A 20,007-nucleotide genomic window follows, 5' to 3' on the forward strand; every position below is an offset into this window, starting at 1 on the left:
AGAAGTATCATAAAACTCCTTTTTTTTATTATGACAGTTTTCAATAATACGAGAACGAAACAAAAAAATCTAAGAAATAAAAGTTCAAAATTTTCTTTAAAAAAGTGAACTACTATTCCAAACGATTTAGTAAATCGTTTACGTAATCTTGCATAAGCATAATTTCATATGGGCGCGCAGTGACGAGGTTCGATATTTATGTTGTTTCCCCGTTTTTGTTCTTACGATTTGAATTTTCCCGCGTTTTCAGCGCGCTCAGACGTGTTCGGCGGCTTGTCGAGTCAGCGCGACTACATTGCAGAGGGGGGGGGGGGGGGGGGGGGGGATGCAAGAGAACGCGTGAACAGGACGCATCGTCAGTCGGGCACGCAGAACCGTACGGTGAGGAGTGAGTCAGAGCGCGAACGAATGACAGTCTGTAGTAACGATAGAGAGAGAAAAATAAAGGAAAATTATTGTAAAACAACGTGATCGTTCGGTCTGCAGTGCGAGTGTGAGTGTGTGCGTATGTATTGTGTTTGTTTTGGGTTTCGTGAACGGTGGATCCGTGATTGAAAAATATAGAAAAACCTCGCGATGGTTTTCCTCTGAATGAGGAGAAATAGCGCGAGTGTTGAGAGAGGATTAAGAGTGCGCGGGTAAGAACACAAAAAACACGTGAAAATATGCCCGGTGACGTTTGTCGCAAGTACGACAAGGATTTTGGCAAGTGCAGTGCCACGGTGCGGTGGAAATATTTTATCACCCTTTCCTTATTGTGGATCGCTGCGGTACCCCATGTACAAGGCCAAGGTGAGTCCAATTTTCCTTTTTTTTTCCCAATATTCAACTACAGAGATTAACGCGTTCAATCGATACGAGAACAATCGGTTCTTCGAAACTGAATATTTCGCAAATGTGCAAAAATCATTTATTCGAAGAACAGAGCGGAAATAGGCGACCAAGAAATGATTAATTATTCTTTTGAAACTTCTTTTACTTCTTGGGCTGCGTGAGTCATTATATACACTCATCCGTACGTCGAACACACGCGTCATTAAGGAGTAATGTAAGACGCTGGACCAACGTTTTATCTCACGTATTAACGTTCAGATTTATTTTTTTAATAATTTTTTTTACCAACACTGTTCCATTCCTCGTATCCGATGTTCCTAGACAGCTGTTCGGAAGCGTGTACGATCGATTATTCGGCTCGAAAGAATTACATTTCCACGGTGTTGTTCGGTCTTACTGCGAGTGATAAAATTGAATTTTCTCGTCGTGTAGATTTATGGATCTGGGTCACGTGGAAAAATGTCGTTGGTGTCAGAATGCAAATTAATATTATTTCATCCTTCATTACGTATGATTAACGAGTTATGAAAATTATCGTATTTTTTCACGCCTCAACGAATGCGATAATATTTCGTTTGATTGATATTTCGACGAGTGGAATTTGATAAGATTCGAAGCGAATATTAAATTTTAATTATTACCTCGCTGCAATAACGACGCGCGACTCAATAAATATTGAAGCAAAGAATTATAACGAATGCACATAAGAGCCCAAATGTTCGAGGAAAAAAAACTGTTTCGTTACTTCTTTCGAAGTCGAGCGAATTAAATTTCTCATTTGTATACCCGGCTCACTGCATTCGTCGTCAGAGGCTTATTCTGCTCCGTTTATCTGAGGAATTGACCGTAATCCCCAACTGTTGGAGAATCGACGGAGCAATGGTCATTTAATTCGAGTTGGCTGTTGTATTTATAATCAGAAACCATTTCAATTCCAATGTTTAGTTTCAAAAATGGCGCTCGCGCAAAAGCGATCAAATCATTTAAGGAAGTTGAGGCTGTACAGTCATTTTTTTACCCAAAAGTTATGACTGTACCTTTCAAAGGTTAGGCCAGTTTACAGTTTGGCAATGTTGCATACACTTTAAAGAAAAGTTAGGAAAAAAAAGACGAAAAACGGGTCATTCGAAAACACGAACGGTGACGATCCTAGCCTCAAAAAACTGCACGCGAAATAGATTATTATTACAACAATCTCAACAAATCTCCTAATAAATATGAAAAAAATTGGCATTATTCAGCAAGCCTTGCTCGCGTTGCCCAAAAAATTTCATATTTTTAGTATCATTTTTAACGGAGTTAATTGGCCCAAATTGTGCGACGCTGAAGTTTGCGACGTTCGAGTCCAACGGAATTAACAAAAATAACCTTTGTAATTCACCAATTTTTTATTTCACGAAGTATCGGTGCAGCTTGAAAAACTACGAATTGCGAATTTAGCAGGGAACGAAATTAGAAAATTTCTGGAACTACTGGAGGGTTTTTTAAAATCATTTCGTTGGACTCCAACGTTGCAAACTTCAGCGTCATCCAAATTGTTGATTTTTCTCAGCAACGACGTTCCTAAACTGTCTGAAAATTTAACTGATTCTTTTTACATTTCACTCTATAAGATGCAGTCGGTTTAAAAGCGATGACATCATTTTCGTTCTAATGCCTCAACTTCCTTAATAATTCGTCAACATTTTCAATATCGCCGATGTACGATGGAATCAACATTGTCGTCGATGTCAACCTATCCATTCCCGTTATTCACGTGCCCTTTGACAGAACGAAAATGTCACTTTATCAAATTTCGTGATAAAAATTGCTCTCTCTTAATCGAAAATCTGTTGATTCGAGCTGTCATAAAAATTATTCAATTTCGTGGTAAAAATTGCTCTCTCTTAATTGAAAATCTCTCCATTCGAGCTGTCATTAATTCAATTCTAATTCCTTCTGTCATTTTTTTCCAACATACTCGCATATGTTTTTTTTTTTTTTTTTTTTTTCATCTTCGAAGCAACTGCGATGCTAAATGGCATTGTGAACGATAAAATTTATTTGTTAAAAGTGAACGTCTCCTCGTCGTTCCCGGACTTTTAGCGATCGATAAATAATGCACCATTGCAGTAAGGCTGCTCGTAGCATCGAGCAGTATCGACGGAACGTTCCCTGTCCCTGTATCTATACATACGCATCCCATTATAGATATACATCTATGAGCACGGACACGCAGTGGATTTTCTTTATTATGCTAATACTTTAGTCAGTCTTCCGGTCGACAGAAATCGAGAATCCAATCATCGCTCATGATGAGAATGAAAATTTTCTCGTTACGCACAACTCCGTCGACTTTCCTTCTCTCCTAATGTATCCTATTATTTTATTGTCATTTTTATCGATTTGCATAACGAGACGTCAATGGTATCGCTCCCGACGATCTCGAGCTGGAAAAATCTTGCGAACGATTATTTTGACGAATTAAAGCTTCGAGCGTAACAATACTTTGGTTTCGCTTAATTTCCTGTTATTTTCGACACCACGATTTTTTTTATGGAGACATTATTCAATGGAGAAAATTTTGTTAATTTTTTTCGACGCAGAACATTTTTTTCGATGCAGAGAAATTTTTAAATCGAGGAAAAACGTGGAACTCCCTGCTTTAATGTTGTAACGATATTTCGAAACGCCAGAAAAAAATGTTCTTTTCACGTTCGATGCTCTTTTCGCCCGCGCATGGACGTCTAATTGATACAACTTTCGCTCATGAAATACATAGCTCGGTGAATAAACTTTCTTGTCGAACGAAACTTACGTAAAGTTTAACCATGGATATTTTCATCGAGTTTAGCGTACGCAATTATTTCCAATCGTCGTTCGGGAGCACCGTAGAAAAAGTGAGAGAGCCAGGCAGCATTTTCCCCCCCATTGGAAAAATAAATAGTACAAAAGTCTTGTGCTATAAGGTTATAGAAGAGGAGGAGGAAAAAGCACGCTACGCTACCGCGGGGAATGGACAACTCGCGCGAGTACACAAAAGCTCTTTTGTCGAATTCGTGTCCATTGTTGTTCGGCGAATGTGCGGCAGCTCGGTTGTGTGTTGGGATCTCGAGAATAAAATTTCCCTGAGGCTCAGATCACTTCGCTGTGGACTACATTTCTCTATTTCTGTATGCGCTCACACCGAGGACCGTAATTCGTGTGTATACACATAAATAAGCCCGAGTTATGTTCCGTGGGGCGGGCGAAAAAAGCGTGCTACGAGACAGACCCACGTGCCAATGGAATTTATCGAGAATTCACCGAATCAAGAAATCACATCTGTCAATAATCCATCCACCAAGCCTCCCGATGCTGTGGAGTGGAATTTGGGAACGACGACAAAAAAACGTGCCAAAGTAGAATCGTATCTGGAACCGTAACGAATTTTTATATTTCATTTCATTTTGCAACATTTCGGAGCTCGATCCTCGATGAATGGGTTATTTTCGAAAAGCCTTCTCTCTGCTCTTTTTCGTATGGATGGGAAATGTAAAAAACGAAAAGCCTCGAAATGTTCTGGTGAAAATGACAGCGGAGGTTGAAAAAACGTGAAAAGCGAGGGAAAATATTTTGCTGCGTTCCAACGGTACGAACCTCAAATCCATTGGGGCAAAAACGTGTGCAGCAGATGAAAAAAAATGGGGAGCTCCGCCAGCAGGATACGCTTGAGTAAAGGAGATTCGATATCTCTACGTTTTCTCTTAACGATTTCTCAGCCTGATGCTCATTTCACGCTTTGCTTATTGATATCGTTTTATCTCGTAAGAAAATGTTGTCTTTGTTTGCTCTGTAAAAACTCAGAGACGAATTTGTGCGCTTATTAGCAGCCGAGTGAATCATCTCTACGCCGCTCGCCATGAAACGACGAAAGAGGGGCCTTGTGGGATATTTCCCCCGTTTTTCGTCCGTTACCTATAGTGACGCGAAGCACACACGCGCGCACTCTACGAACGGTCGAGCGAACACACGCTCGCTCGGGGCGCTCGCTCTTCACACTTCGCCCGTACGTTTGTGTTTCGTAAGTCGAAAGTGAGGATTAGAACTTCTGTGGGGGATCGGTCCGTCGAAAATAATCGTTCAATATAAATATCAACGTTTATTATGAAAGAAAAAAATGAGAAAGAATCTTGACAAAAGTTTACGACCCCTGCTGTGTCGAAGCGTAGACCAAACTTCCGCATGACGAACAAACCGCCTCTTTGTGATCCGACTGCCCCGCACGCGTGGCAAAACAAAAAATGGCGACATCACCTGCCAACGATTATCCGCTTCGTGGACCGTCGTAACTATTCCGAGGGGAAAATGCCCGGCGATCTCGTTCCTGACATTAATTTGGCCCTGAAAAAAGTGTCACGCCTTCTAATTCGGTCTCGAAAACCCCTTTTTTTTCGATCTTTTCCCCACGTTCGTGCTTCGAACGAAAGCCGCTAGAAAAATGGCGGCGGAGGAACCGGCTTTTCTCTCGACACGAACCTCCCCATGATAATCGTAACGAAAACCGATTCGCTCGATCGCGAAGTTCACGGATACCTGCAAGCTATTCGAAAAATGTTCCGTGACACATTCCCCTGTGAATACGCGAGGCTGACCACCGACCACGCCGAGATAAGACTCGAAAGAACGGCGTGTCGAAATTTCCGGAATGAAGCCCAAAGCCCGGATACGTCTCGTAGATACCCACTCTAATTTCACATCGAGCACGAGCCCCCTCGTGCGCTCGACTGTGAGAGATCAATTTTTCGTTCATGCCACAGATAATACGGCCACTTGTGATTTACTCAGCGTACGTTCCGATACTTACAGGGTGTCCGGAATCGAAGTGACTCAATTTCGCAAACAAATATGTCACCGAAGCAACGAGCATTGGTTAGAATTTTTCTCCTCCATGGAACGAAATTTTCTCGACGAGTCGTGTGTTTTTTTTTTTTTTTACTTTTAAAGCTACGACGCTGAAGTTTCCAACGTTGGAGTCCAACGAAATGAACGAAAAAAACGTTTGTAATTCCCCAATTTTTTATTTCATGAATCGTTGGTGCAGCTTGAAAAACTACGAATCGCAAATTTGGCAGGGAACAAAATAGGAGAATTACTGGAATTATTGGAGAGTTTTTTTCGATCATTTCGTTGGACTCCAACGTTGCAAACTTCAGCGTCATTTAAAGCTTCGGTTTAGGGTGTCTCGAGTTCGTTCATGAGATTCTCGCAATAATTTTATTTCTTTTTATCACTTTATTCGCAAACTTTTATTTATCGCACGAGTTCGTCCCGCTTCCTCGAAGGTTCTTCATCGATATTCACGGATTTTTGTGTATTTCGAGACGGCCGCCATGCGCGTACACATTTCGCGAGAGGGCGCACGGACGTCAAAGTCCCTCAAAACTGTTCCGAGAAGTCTCGTTCGGTTTAGGACCCGGAGGGGGCCAAGTATATGGGAATTTAAGTGGAGGAAAGATTGATCGCGTCGTCGTCACGCTTCGCGAATCTGTTTTTCGTCTCTCTCGGTTCGAATATCTTCCTCATATTATTGGCACTTTTTTCGAAGGTGGTTTTTTCTAGAAAAAATATTATCGAAGCGGCAGTGGTGCGTCGTCGTGACGAAACGTACCAGGAAATTTGGTGGGCTGAACTTTATCGGTGCGATTAAAGGAACTGCGGATGTCGGAGATGCTTTTATCTAAAATTTCAAACGTCGACAGTTTTTTTTCCAGTTTTCGAGCGGTCATCGACTCTGCTTGCCCAGTGATATTAACTCCCAATGAAAACGACGGGCATCGCTCTGATCCTCATTAATTTATAAAGTAGCGACGTTCATTCGATGCTGAAATAATTAACTCGAGAAAAGGGAGATCGACGAAGAATCCTGGCATTTATTACCAACGCTTGGTCAACTCCAGACCTCTTTTGATCCGCTTCGAATTGAATATGATAATGGCGACCGACGAATTCCGCATAATGTGTTAACTCGTTCCGATTAAATTGATTCGGCATGGGAAAATAATTCGATCGACTCGTCAAACGAATTCTGTGCCCTCGCAATTCTGAGTAGCGACTATTCGATGTCGATTTGGGTCGAGCGATTCGTTAATGGCCACGTCCATTTACTCTTCTCTCTTTTTCACTCTCTCTCTCTCTCTCTCTCTCTCTCTGGCTGAACTCTTTTGTGCCGTGGATCCCAAACGGACGTGCAGCATTAGCGAACTCACCACGTAACTGTAAATCTAGCATGCTGTCTGGACACTAACGGATTTCAGCTCGATTATGTGCTGCTGCGTGCGTTGTATTGTTGCGTTGTAACGTGGTGGCGCGCCGACCGGAACCCATTTCAGTCAGTAAAACACTGTAAAAAGCAAAAGGGCAAGTTTAAGTTCGTGCCAACTTTTTTGAGTTGGTGCATGCGCAACTCCGTCGAGCAGTGTAACGGGACGACGCAAAAAACGATTTTTCTTTTGAAAATAATGTTGAATGAAAGGGCGTCAAAGTCTAGGGGGAGGAGAAACACGAAAACAGGGAAACTTCCAGACCCAACGTCACCGCGAACCTCTATTTTCAAAGCTCCTTTCTTTTTTCTCAGGCCAAAATGAAAATAAAGAGAATTCAAAGCTCACCGTGTCCCCCAACTTCTCGAATTTCGGACTCCTTTCGTATTTGTCTTTCAACTCCTCCTCCAGTCCTTTACTTTAGGCTTCAGGCCCCAATAAATGACGCTGAAGCTTGCAACGTTGGAGTCCAACGAAATTATGTAAAAAAGCTCTCTAATAATTCCAGCAATTCTGCAATTTTGTTTCATACCGAATTTGCAATTCATTGGTTTTTCAACTTACACCAATGATTTCGTGAAATAAAAAATTGGTCAATTGCAAATGTCTTTTTCGTTAATTTCGTTGAACTCGAACGTTGCAAACTTCAACGTCGTCCCCAATTAATCGCCGAGCAATAGGGAAAATTGGGGTTATTCTGAACGCCTGAGGAAACCCATTAATAACGGACCTCACGATGAAATTAAAAAATATATTTTCCATCTATTTTACTCCGCGATATTTTGGTTACGATTTCCGATGTAAATTTTAACAAATGGATGAAAAAGTTGTCGGATTTTGAGCAAAAAACGCTTCGTAAAATTCCGGACGCCCCTTGGCCTGAATCTAGATTGCATTAGAAATAGCTGCACATATCGCAAACATATTTTCGACTCGTACTTTCGCTCGTGCAACTTTGTGAGCTCACAGTTCACACTCGACTCGCACAATATCCGGTCTTCGGGTGGTGAATTTTCATATTTTTCAAAAGAAAAATAACTTTTTGCTTCCACGTCGTTCACTGCTGCATCTGAGCATTCGATGTCGTACCTTGGTCTTTTCTTTCATGTGTATTTACGAGGTTACTGAAATTTGAAAAAAATCAATCGATATGGGGTGAGAGCAGAGTCCGTAATTTCCGTAATTGAATTATTAAAAAAAACAGTAGGGTAAGCCCAAGTTTGAACCGAATGACGTTGAAGTTTGCAACGTTGGAGTCCAACGAAATGATCTAAAAGACCCTCCAATAATTTCAGTAATTCTGCAATTTCGTTCCCTGCCAAATATGCAATTGGTAGTTTTTCAAGCTGCACCGATACATCGTAAAATAAAAAATTCGTCAATCACAGATATTTTTTTCCTTCATTTCGTTGGACTCCAGCGTTGCAAACTTCAGCGTCGTTGAACTGAGTTGATAATTCTTCCATGGAGTAAGAATGTTGAATGAATTTTTTGAACAACACTGAAGAAACCGCTTATCCCGCAGTTTCATCAAATTAATGCATCGACAAAAATTAGATTAAAATGTACGAGATTTTACGATCTTACCTCAAAAAAAATAAATCACTTCACGCCCAGAACAAACGACGCTGAAGTTTCCAACGTTGGAGTCCAACGAAATGAACGAAAAAAACGTTTGAAATTCACCAATTTTTTATTTCACGAATCGTTGGCGCAGCTTGAAAAACTACGAATCGCAAATTTAGCAGGGAACAAAATAGGAGAATTACTGGAATTATTGGAGAGTTTTTTTCTATCATTTCGTTGAACTCCAACGTTGGAAACTTCAGCGTCATCCGAACAATGTGAGTGCACTAAACACCGATAAGGCTATCGCCCGAGTTGGAGGACACGTGTTCGGGTCGCGGCTCGGTCAAAGGGACAAATCAAAGGCACTGCTCTCGTCGCGTCGTCCTCCTCATCCTCATCCCACACCCTTTATCACGGCCTCAAGCGTGCTTGCATCCACGCTTACGTCTCCTCGTGTGTACCTGGCCGCCGCCTGAAGAACCCGCAGCTCTCGTATTTCGTATCGCCCATGTAAATATGGAGCACGAGGCACACTTTCCACGCGAACTCTCCGGCGCGTGACTCACGGTATTTTGTTCGATTCCACGCCGAGAGGTCGCTCCAACCTTTCGAGTAATACAAGTTTGTGTACACACGAGCGTAAATCACGTTCAGCTCGCTCCGTAACGCGATATTCCATCGCTCGCACGTGTTTCATTTGTTTTTACGGGCTTGACGGAACCTGCGAACCATTCGTACCACGAATGGATGATAGGAAAAGGGTTTCTGAAATATCACGAAAATTCGTTGGAAATTGAGTATTTTACGGAGTGGACGGGGGCAGGATGAAGCGTCGATGGTCCTGTCAAATTTCGTTTCTCGCCTTTCCGGTTTGTTCGCTTCTTCCACATTTTCATGATTTCAGTCGAATGAACTAAATCTCTTGGAATTCGACTGAAGAGCTGGTTGAAGCCGACACGTTTTTCGGGCTCGTTGCAACGGACTGGCCCAGTGGCGATTGCGATTTCCATTTCCCCATTGCTCCACCTGAAAATGCAAAAAACATTCGACTTGAAGCGTCTTGCGAAGTTTAATGAAACCGGGAAAGCTCGCGAAGCTCGATTGCACTGGATTTTCTGAACGCGTCGATGAAGTCTGAAAAATTAGCATCCACCGGGATAGCGAATCGTTCCCGAGGCCAAACTTCCGGGAAAACCGATTTCGGTCTTTTTAACTGAGAGAAATAAAACAATAGAAGCATTGCGAAAGCGGAAACGAAGCCGAAGCTCGAGAGGCACGACGCGAGGAGCAGTTGCTCTGAAAAGTCTGGAGTCTCGCGTACGAGCTCTGTAGTGGCTTGTGCAAGAGGCGATTAAGCTATTAGTGGTGGACAATGGAGCACTTTGCAAAAGTATGTTGACCGCTGGTTATAACTCCAACTGTGCTTTACCGCCTGTCAGATTTTCGAGTACAAAATAAAAAGGGACGAAAATAAAAAACCAATTGAATGAATAATAATAATCGAATAAGCCGAGAGAGAGAGCAAAAAATAAGCAGAAATAGTTAAGAATATTTGGTGCAGGCTTACAATGTTGCCATGCTAGATCGTGCTAAAGACATAAAAAATTTCAAAATGATAAGAATTTTATAAAATTTGGTGAAGATATTCTTTAGTGCCAAATTTGACAATACCATTTTTTTTAAGATTTTTCTTCTGTACAGTTATCGAGTTATTGATCACTAAAGTTCACGTGTATAAGCATATAGCGTTTCCATATACATTCCGCGCATAAGAAATCTGCTTTAATGCGTAATTACTCGACAACTAAGCAGAAGAAAATATTGAAAAAAATAGTGTCTTCGCACTTTATGTTGAAGAACACTATCACCAAATTTGATTAATTTCGTATCATTTTGATGACACTGAAGTTTGCAACGTTGGAGTCCAACGACATGATATAAAAAAAATCCTCCAATAATTCCAGTAATTCTCCAATTTCGTTGCCTGCCGAATTTGCAATTCGTAGTTTTTCAAGCTGCACCGATACTTCGTCAAATAAAAAATTGGTCAATTACAAATGTTTTTTTTCCCCTTCATTTCGTTGGACCCCAACGTTGCAAACTTCAGCGTCGTATCATTTTGACGAATGTAGCCGCACCCTCCTTAATGCGTAATTACTCGATAACCAAGCAGAAGAAAATATTGAAAAAAATGGTGTCTTCGCACTTGACGTTGAAGAACGTTATCACCAAATTTGATAAATTTCTAATTATTTAGACTTTTTTACCATACAACGTTAAGAGGGGTGGGGTTCAATATGTCGAATAACTGAATTGTAGAGCGGTCGATATTTCGAAATTTTTAAAGTTGTGATATCAGTTTGGAGAAAAATAAGTAATTCGAAATTCTTATTCCCGATCGACTATTCAGCAGATTGCGTGTTTAATCAAAAATTCCTTCTTTGAATTCGTATTTACCCGAAAATATATATTTCAATAGTTTTCATTTCGAATGCAATTTTAACAGACCATCCGAATGTCAAAAGTTCATATTTTCGAATTCAAAATGGAGAGTAATTGTTTTACAGACAGACCAGAATCTAGAGAAGTAAAAAATCGAAAGTGAATTTTTCGAGCCTATAAAACTTAGATATGTAAAATAGCGATGGCTCGAAAAGGCGAAAGTCAAAATGGCGATGTTTAAAATTGGAGATCACCGGTTGAGTGAGTGAGACGCGTGGAGCTCCACTGCATTTCTTTATTTTGATCGATCGACTTTCTCACGTTTCGCTATTTTGACTGTTCGACTTTTTGGTGTTTCAGTATTTCAACCTCAGTAATATTTGGTCTTTCGTTATGATATTTTCAAAATTGTGAATTTTCACAGTATCGCTGACTGTAGTAATTTATGAATCGAAAGAGTGATAATCGAATTTTCAAAAAATCGATATTTTACTCATCGTCTTATGGGCGATTGTTACATTCTATTTTCGATGTAAACGTGCTTCGAACCTTGCAGTTTCTGCTTTATTAATTTTCGGCATTCAAAGCTCTAGTCGAATCTATCCGTCTCCATATTATCATTCGAAGTTTATAAACTCGAGATTTTAGCTGTTCGAAATTTTAGTCATTCAAACATTTGAGCCCCACCCCTTTAAGAGGGTTCGAGCGCTGAGGAGATAAAGAAAATAAGGCTGGAAGAAAGCAAGAGGGGGGAGAAAATGAACGATAAAAGGAAAGAGAAAGAGAGCAACGAACGTCAATCTGCTCAATAATCTCTCCTCAAATCTCCCTGCCACTTCAGCCAATCGTTTCCGTCGTTTGGTGCGTCCTATTTTTTATTTTTCTTTTATTTTCCATCTTCGTTCGTTACCGACGACAATCGTAGTCGCGGAGACTTTCCAGCCCGCAGCGCTGCAGTCAACGAAAATGTTTTGCTCGTTTCGTCACCGTGCGCGCGAGAATATACCGTAATTTCGCGTACCACCGCGGCGGGCGCGAAGCCCCCGTCTTTTGGAACGTAAACTCTCCAGTCAAGGTCACATCGATGCTTCGATTCGTCGCCTCGTTTTCTCCTCGCTATATTTTCGAACGTCCGAGGTCTCTTGGAATATCCCCGTGGCCCGAATCTCCAGTGAAGTGGTCTGAAATCAATTCGTCGCTCATGAAAAATTGGTCGTTTTGATTTTTGTTTTTTTTGTTTTTTGAATTCAATGAACGTCCCCATTTTCCCATCCCATGGAAATACCTGCATAATTTTCCAGGCGTAGCGTCACCTCGTTTCGAGGAAACTGCGGAGGCGCACCGTGCAACCGTGGTGTGGGATAGCGAAGAAATAGAATAAAAATAAACGGGGAGAAAAAATTCCCCCAAGGCCCCCACTTCGTGGGTGACTTTTGTGTGGGCTCGCACGAAGCCGAAGGGAACGGTACGTCTCACTAAAAATAGAAAAAAGTTTGAAAAAAGGAGGAAGCGTAGAGAATTCTACGCAAAAAAACTGTCGATGTCGACCGTTCACATTCACTAGGACTTTTTAAAATTCATTCTTTTCCATTATTATTATTATTATTATTTCATCGAAAATTCTGTTTTTCCAAAAATTGCGATTAAAATCCTATATTTTGTCGTAAATCTCACTTTTTTCAGACTTACTCGATGTGTTCTCTCGAGACGCGAATGTAAATCAACTTCTAAACATTGCTCGTAGGCCGTAAGAATTACCATCCTTTCGCGTTCTCTTTTTATACCCCCTCCTGCCCTCTCATTCTCTCTAGCGCCCTCTCGAAAAATACAGAAAGGAGAAAACACGAAGGTAAGAATAAAAAAAAAAAAAGGAAAATATATAGTCACTGCTCTTAGCGATATTAGAAGAAGTAGAAGCGTCGAGCACTCCGTGTACTTGGGCGTTTATTGCTCATTGCTACTGTGCGCTATAACGCGTTCACCTACAAGCGTTTAAGACCACAGTCCGGCATTAGCTACGCTGTCATTAACCGTAGAACTGCAGAAAACTGCCTCAATTCGTAAAATTGCACGGCCCACTGTGTTTTTATATAAAAATGAGGACTTTCGTGTGCTCGTGTGTGAAGCGAGATTTTTTATACAACTTTTCGAAATCTGAATTGCCGTTCTTTATGTTGGAAAATTTTTTCTGACGATATTCTGAACATATTTATGTAACGCGTTTACTTACCACGTAAAATGTCACGGAGGTTATCCATTCGTAGCGTAGAACAAGCAATTTTGAAGCTCGCAACTTTGAAGTTTTCTATCCATCGAGTTGAAACATTGCTGAACAGTATCAACGGCCAGAACGAGTTCAGAATCACGAGTCACTCGAAGCTCGGAAAATGAGCATTTTAACGCAACAATTTTTGTCGTGTGAATTTCTGTTACAATAATTAGCAGGCCCGCAATCATAACCAACAAATTTTGAATGGACAAAAAATATTTTACTGACAATGAAAACTTGTTGACGCAAAGTAATTCGAAGACGCGGAGAATGAGAATAAACAGAAAAGCGGAGAAGCGAGTGTACACGTACACGAAAATTGTAAACAAGCGATCGACGCGCTCCTCACGTCCCCCCTGTCGAACCGTTCGGCGAATTGTATCGTTATCCTTTGTTCGACAGCCAGTTTGAGTTGAGACTCGGTAAGCGGCGCAGCACTCTCTTTTTCGATTTGCACTAGTTCTCGATGTTTCTTTCCAAATATACACGAAAATAAAATAATGTCGGTTCGTGTTTTAAACGAAATCATCATTCCGTAATGCGCTGTGTTTCCCACAATATGGAGAAATAGATAAAAAGAACTGAAGGGTTTCAGTGGTCGCCTTTCAACCGTGTAAATTGCAGCGCCATTTTTATTTCTCCATCGAATCCTTTCGACCCTTTCCGTGTGGGATTCTATTTATACCTTGTGCATATTTAAACGTGCGAGTATATACAGGCATGTACAATTTTCGTACTGCGAGAACGCCAGTCTCGTAGGAAATCTCAATTAGACCGGCCGTTACTCTCGATTTAACATTATTAGCTCGAACTCGTGTTTTTACATATCTGTATACATTAATACGTGCCCGCACAGATGATCGAAGCGGTTCGTGGATTCGTCTCGTTCAATGTGAATATGTATGCAGTTATACCGATCGGGTCAAGAGCGTTTAAAGCTCGATTATTACGTGCTATATATAGACATACACATTGTCCGTGTATCTCAAACATTTCTGTGCAACGATCGCACTCGGTTCCATGCCTATATATTCGTATGCACGAAGCGCGCAGCGTGCTAAATGCATAAAAGTATATTTTATGGCTCGTGCTCGTTTTGCTCTCGTTAAAACGTTCTTGTCGCGTATTTTCGTAGGCGCAGAATACTCCTCCATAAACACAACGCTTCAGCTTCCCTCTTGCTATCCTTCGACTGTTGTTATTATTATTTATTGCACTCGCATTTTATTCAGAATTTACGATTCTGTGCGAGCCTCTATTCTTGCACAATTTTTAACTTTTTTATTTTTCAACCTACTCCGCGAAATGTCGAATATTTCTTATTTATTTTTCCATGTTGTGAATTATTTAAAAACAATTATTATTATTTATTATTTTCGGAAAATTACGAGAAATATATTCTGTAATGTTGGTACTCCTTCGTTCCATCGAATAATTTTTTTTCAATGTCTTTTTGTGTTTGAATGTTGTTTTTTTTCCTGTGCCTGTCTTCGAACTTTCAATTATGTCTTGTTTTACTGTGCCTCATTTCGGTCACGTCTCATCTCAAGTAATTTAAATTCTATGTGTAATTTTGTATGTAAGTAATATTTCAACTATTTATTCTCATATTTTCATTTATTGTTGATTTATTCTTATTTCGTAATTTCTCTTTATTTCACTTGCATCTCTGTTCGATGTGTCCACGATTCTGTGATAGAGCTTCGAAATATCTTCCAATTTTCAGTGTTTTTAGTGTAACAACTTCGAAAAGTCTTATTCCGTCTGCTTTATTTTCTCTCAATTCCATCGAATATTTTCCCCCCCCCCGTTTTTCTTCGATCTGCCAACAGATTCGTTTGAACTTTTAATGGAAATAATTCCCAGCGAAAGTTGTTGCTTTTTCGGTATTTCGCGGAGGCCCCGGCAACGTGGGTGGCTCGCTGCTCGCTTCATAGACGTCAATGACGAAGCATCCTCGACGACAAGGTTTCTATCCGCGGCTTATGCGAGCTTCCTCGAGTGCTGTGCCACGCGAGAGTGGAAAAATCTTTGCATACTTATTTCTATGAGTCCGATGTTTTTTTCCTGTCCTCAGACTCCGCGCTTGCGAGCGGTTCTTAATCTCTTTCAGAGAGCGAGAGAGAAACGAGCATTATGCTGGGTATTTCGCTAATCTCTTCTCGACCGAGGCAAATTCAACGCACGAAAAGAAGGAAAGAGAAAGACGAAGAGCCTGCGAGCTCTCGTGCGGAGGATCAGACCAGATAACCCACGCCCTTATCAACGTTCTCGCTTATAATTAGAGAAAATGCGGTGGTTTTTACCATGGAGATTCATAAGACGAGGACAACGTGAAGGATCGACAGGGGGAGATGAAAACGAACGGATATTCCATCCTGAAGAACCTCTTCGACAAAAGTTTCCACGAATTTTATCGAAAAAGTGGCTCGCAGTTGAGCGAAGGGACGAAAAATCCGAGTGGAGTTATAGAAAACGTGAGTTTTTGACAAAAGTACATTGATAAAGGTGAGGGAATTATATTTTCGTCGGTTCTCACCGAGATTTCGTACTGGAGAGTGGAAACCTCGCCGTGCTTGAAGCTTGAACGAAAATTCATCTTTGACAGCTCGAATGTTTGACGTTTATTCACCAGCGAAATTTGTTTTTCTCGATTTTCAGTGAAGTTTCGTTGAACGGAGCTAGTCGCCGGATTTTTATTCAATGAACGACCCCGCGGCGTTATACGTCACCATAAATTTTGACAGTTGACGGGCTCCGGTGAGTGTCGGACTGCAAATGGCCTGGTGCGTTGGAACTGTTGCGTCAGTTGGTCGGATCCGTGCGGTGGAATTTCGGAAGGCAAAAGTGTGACGCACGTGGAGCATCTGGCCGGCAAAAGGATGTTTCTGATCCTCTTCTCTCGACGCGACTCCACTCTATGATGAAACGGAACAGCGTCCTGGCAGTGGATTCTCTAAATATTGCCAGCCTCGCCTCTTTTTTCGCCACTCATGCGCTCGCCCCTCCTCGGTCTCTCTTAATCCGCAGAGAGAAAACACGTCCGACGATTTTCCGTTGGGCTCTGTCGCGGCTGCTCGTGACCGAGGGCACACTCCGCCGAGTAAACTCGTCGAATCTTCATCGCGCTCTATATACGAAGCCACGAAATTACGGGGCTCGAGGTTGCCGAAGAAACGAAGCCAGCTGAGCGCGACTCTCGGCTACGAAAATAAGAACGGCGCGCCACCCCTTTCCTCCTCGTTCTCGACGCTCCCTTTCTCAATCTCGATCTCGCTCCACGCTTTTCTTCCCTTTTCATTACTTTTCTCACTCTCTCTCCGACCGTTTTTCTGCCCCAACCTCACTCAGCACGGTTCTCATGTCCACAATGAAAACGGGCTCGTCCGCTCTCCGCGTGTACTGCGGATAAAAGAAAGTAGTTTAATCAACCAAATTGCTCTGGGAAGCACGTCCAATGTAATATTTAGTTACGCCTCAATATTTAGTTCATCAAAACACGATTGCTGTGTTGATTCGACTAAATCCGAGGCATCAGTGGCAGTAGAATCGATCGCGGAAGAAGTTCGATCTTGCCCACGTCTCGTTGGATCACAGCCCCAAATAGCTATCCTCAAGTTGCGACGACGCTGAAGTTTCCAACGTTGGAGTCCAACGAAATGAACGAAAAAAACGTTTGAAATTCACCAATTTTTTATTTCACGAATTGTTGGTGCAGCTTGAGAAACTACGAATCGCAAATTTAGCAGGGAACAAAATAGGAGAATTACTGGAATTATTGGAGAGATTTTTTTCGATCATTTCGTTGGAGTCCAACGTTGGAAACTTCAGCGTCATAAGTTGCGCTGGTTCCGTCCCGTTTTATCAGAAGAAGGAGCCAATCTTTTGACTCTTCGCTTTGCTTCCATAAACCCTCTTTCGATTTATAATTTCCCGCCTCTTTTTATCTCAACCGTTTTCGCAGTAATACAATGCTCTCCATTTAGTTCCCTTTTCATGCTGCGTCTGCAGTGCCCAAACAAATTTCAACGGTCCAACAGTCCGCATTGAAGTGCCCGCCACTTCCGGGAGCAGTTCTTTTGTATTTTTCTCATACACGATCTCTCCCGCCGTGTTCTGTCCACCCTCGACTTACGGTGACTGGACCTCGTGCTCAGCGATCCCTCCCTCGCACCGGTTCGGAGTCAAAGGGCACTCGAAAGCCAAAAAAACTCTCCAAATGTCCCCTCGATCTCTCATCTGTATCTGGAAATTCGTTCACGTTGAATTAGGGTGTGGATTTTACTGCCGGAAACGAGTTAGGGTTGCACGGACGGTCGTTGTACGCCGACCAGTTGCAGGCTCAAGGTGCCAAACCGCCCGACAGACTCGAGCCCGGCGGCGAGAATCAGGCTGAGGAAAATTGACGCCACTTTTTCTGTCCCTAAGCGATTGCGTGACCTCCGAAACTGCGTCAGGGCCTGCGACAAAGTTTTTCAACATTCCAATCAATTTTCGGCTTGCCGAGCATTCAAATCGACTGTGAGGCTGAGAGGTTTCGGTGGGCACGAAGGATTTTGACGAGTGTTGGGGCTTTTAGTGGATAAACTTCGCAAGAGTTTGGGGCTGGGCTGGCAGGAGGCAAGAATACCGGAGAGAATAATAACGAAGGTTTTGATCGATAAACTCCGAGGATTCTTTCCGACCGCGAATACTCTCCGAATATACTGAGCCCCGAAAACCCCTTTTGCTTTGAGCCGCCAGAATATTCGTGACGTTTATATGGATATGGAAATCAGCAGCGGTTTAAAAAATGTGTACAACGCAGGCTTTGTGTTGGCGAACGACTCGCGTCCCAATTCCGGAGTTGGTATAAAAATGAAAGGAGCGCATTAAAGCGTACGTGCGGCACAGAGTCGAGGACTCGATACGTCGGGAGTGTCGCATGCGTGCATACTTGAACTCCGGCGCCGCTGGTTTTACATTTTTTCTCATTTTTTCCTCTTGCTCGCCTCCCTCCCTTTAATCTTCTCGTTTGAGGGCGAGCTCTCCGTTTTATCTCTCTCTCTCTCTTTATCTCCGGAGCAATTGTCCCCTTTGTGGCAGACAGTAAATGGTCATTTCACTCTCGACATTACACTTTTCCAGCTTCCTTCGCTTTCGGTACTTTGCCTCCATCGCTTTTTCACCCTTTTTCTCCCCCGTGCCTTTGTCTCTCCTCAGACTCGATTCTCCTCCGACCACGAACGCTCGTTCACCTCGTCCGATCAGCGCGTTATTATTCCGACGGATAATCGGTCCCACGGATTTTCCAGATCCCCATTGACGACGTCGCCGGTTCGCTCAATTTTCTCGGGGCCCCGAGCCCGGCGCCGCTTTCGTTCCCAGGCGCCTCCCGCCCCCGCGTTTCCTCAGTTTTTTGCGCACTTCTCCGCAGCTTCCGGAAGCTCCGCTTCTCCTCGTTCGGCGCCCTGGAGAAAATTACGCTGATTTTCCCGTTGGAGCGTCCAAAGTTTTTCATCCTCGTTTCTCGAGCAGTGGAAAGCACTCTCGAGGTTGAGCACCGCCGGGCACGCGACCTGGTCCATCCTCGGCGCTTACGCGGATCCGATTCTATTCCCGGCTCCTCAACAATGGGCCGCGCACTCCCGCCGTCTGCGAGCCCCGAGCCTTCCCTCTGCTCTGGCTGCGACTTGAACATGCTCGAATTCGCGGATTTCGACTACGGAGATTATTGAATGGACGAACCACAAGGTGAAGCAGGAAAGAAGAAACGGGGACGAATTTACGTTTCAAAATATTTGGGAATCCGCTCGGCCCCCTCGCTCTTCCAACTTCTCCGAGAACATGGCGAGGATCATCGGGGATAAAATATCACGTTTGCGAGGGAAACGAGCAACGAGGAAAAATAATGGATTTTTAAGGATGATCGATCATCAGGGTAAATTGCACAGTCGAGCATTTTCCAGCGCCGAATACACGTCGTTTATGGAAAAAGATCGACCGGAAGTGCCGTGAACACGGTTTTCCTCGCCCAAAATTCAAGATTATTCATTAAGATGATGGATCAGTCGGTAATCACACCTCGAATTTTTGAAATTGAAACTCTTTGACATCGTTCGTCCGATTAAAATAATAAAAATGTCATCGTACGCAGCACGATCGCAAAAATCCGATGACATTTTTATTTTTTCGATCAGACGAACGATGTGGACAAATTTCCTTTTCAAAATTTGCAGCTATCTCTCTCGCACTCACGGTTGTGATTACCGACTGATCCATCATCTTAAGAAACCCATTTTAGGATAAATGGGTCATCAAGAATTTGGTAAAAAATGGAAAAATCGTACCTCACCAGGTTTCCAACAAAATAATCTGACTAAAAAGTTTTGATTTCCGGTTGAAAATTGTGAGAACAACGCAGTAGTATTTATTGGATTATGGAAGCACGTTTCGAAATAAATGGCACAAAGTTTGCAGAGCAATTGTATATTTTATTCAATGAACTTTAAGAGATTTATCGATTATCACTGAGCGTTGCAGTGGTCGATAAATTGACTCTAACTCTAACGACAAAGGGCCTCGTGCATCGACCTCTTTCTTGGTCTGTATATTCGTTTTATAAACAAACTT

The 20,007-nt window shown here is 42.4% G+C and overlaps 3 protein-coding genes across 6 annotated transcripts in view; 2 read left to right on the forward strand and 1 right to left on the reverse strand.

The window, feature by feature from the left end:
- Positions 1–348: 348 nt before the first annotated feature.
- The window catches only part of Meltrin (meltrin), a 58,565-nt gene continuing 38,906 nt past the window's right edge, over positions 349–20,007 (forward strand). The window contains exon 1 of the mRNA XM_043414720.1: positions 349–792. Coding sequence (XP_043270655.1) covers positions 666–792 — 127 coding nt within the window. The 5' untranslated portion in view covers positions 349–665. The remainder of the gene's footprint in view (positions 793–20,007) is intronic.
- On the reverse strand, positions 8,853–13,492 carry LOC122408118 (uncharacterized). Of its 4 annotated transcripts, XR_006260366.1 has the most exons (5): positions 13,357–13,492; positions 12,816–12,943; positions 12,412–12,601; positions 11,922–12,307; positions 8,853–9,710 (listed from the first exon to the last, which is right to left on the reverse strand). XR_006260366.1 is itself a non-coding variant. In XM_043414734.1 (4 exons), the coding sequence occupies exons 1-4, from the start codon at positions 13,382–13,384 to the stop codon at positions 9,585–9,587; spliced, it is 519 nt and encodes a 172-aa protein (XP_043270669.1). In that variant the 5' UTR covers positions 13,385–13,486; the 3' UTR covers positions 8,856–9,584. The 4 variants fall into 4 exon arrangements, 1 of the variants encoding a protein (XP_043270669.1); XR_006260365.1 differs by lacking the exon at positions 12,816–12,943 and having other exon boundaries at positions 8,855–9,710; XM_043414734.1 differs by lacking the exon at positions 12,816–12,943 and having other exon boundaries at positions 8,856–9,710; positions 12,133–12,307; positions 13,357–13,486.
- LOC122408117 (uncharacterized) lies at positions 13,696–19,540 on the forward strand. Its single transcript, XM_043414733.1, has 4 exons — positions 13,696–14,974; positions 15,228–15,363; positions 15,473–15,872; positions 16,057–19,540. Exons 1-3 carry the CDS (start codon positions 14,416–14,418, stop codon positions 15,678–15,680), a joined length of 903 nt encoding a protein of 300 aa, XP_043270668.1. The 5' UTR covers positions 13,696–14,415; the 3' UTR covers positions 15,681–15,872; positions 16,057–19,540.

This window comes from Venturia canescens, chromosome 3 (assembly GCF_019457755.1).
Source record: "Venturia canescens isolate UGA chromosome 3, ASM1945775v1, whole genome shotgun sequence".
In the NCBI taxonomy this organism is placed as follows: domain Eukaryota; kingdom Metazoa; phylum Arthropoda; class Insecta; order Hymenoptera; family Ichneumonidae; genus Venturia; species Venturia canescens.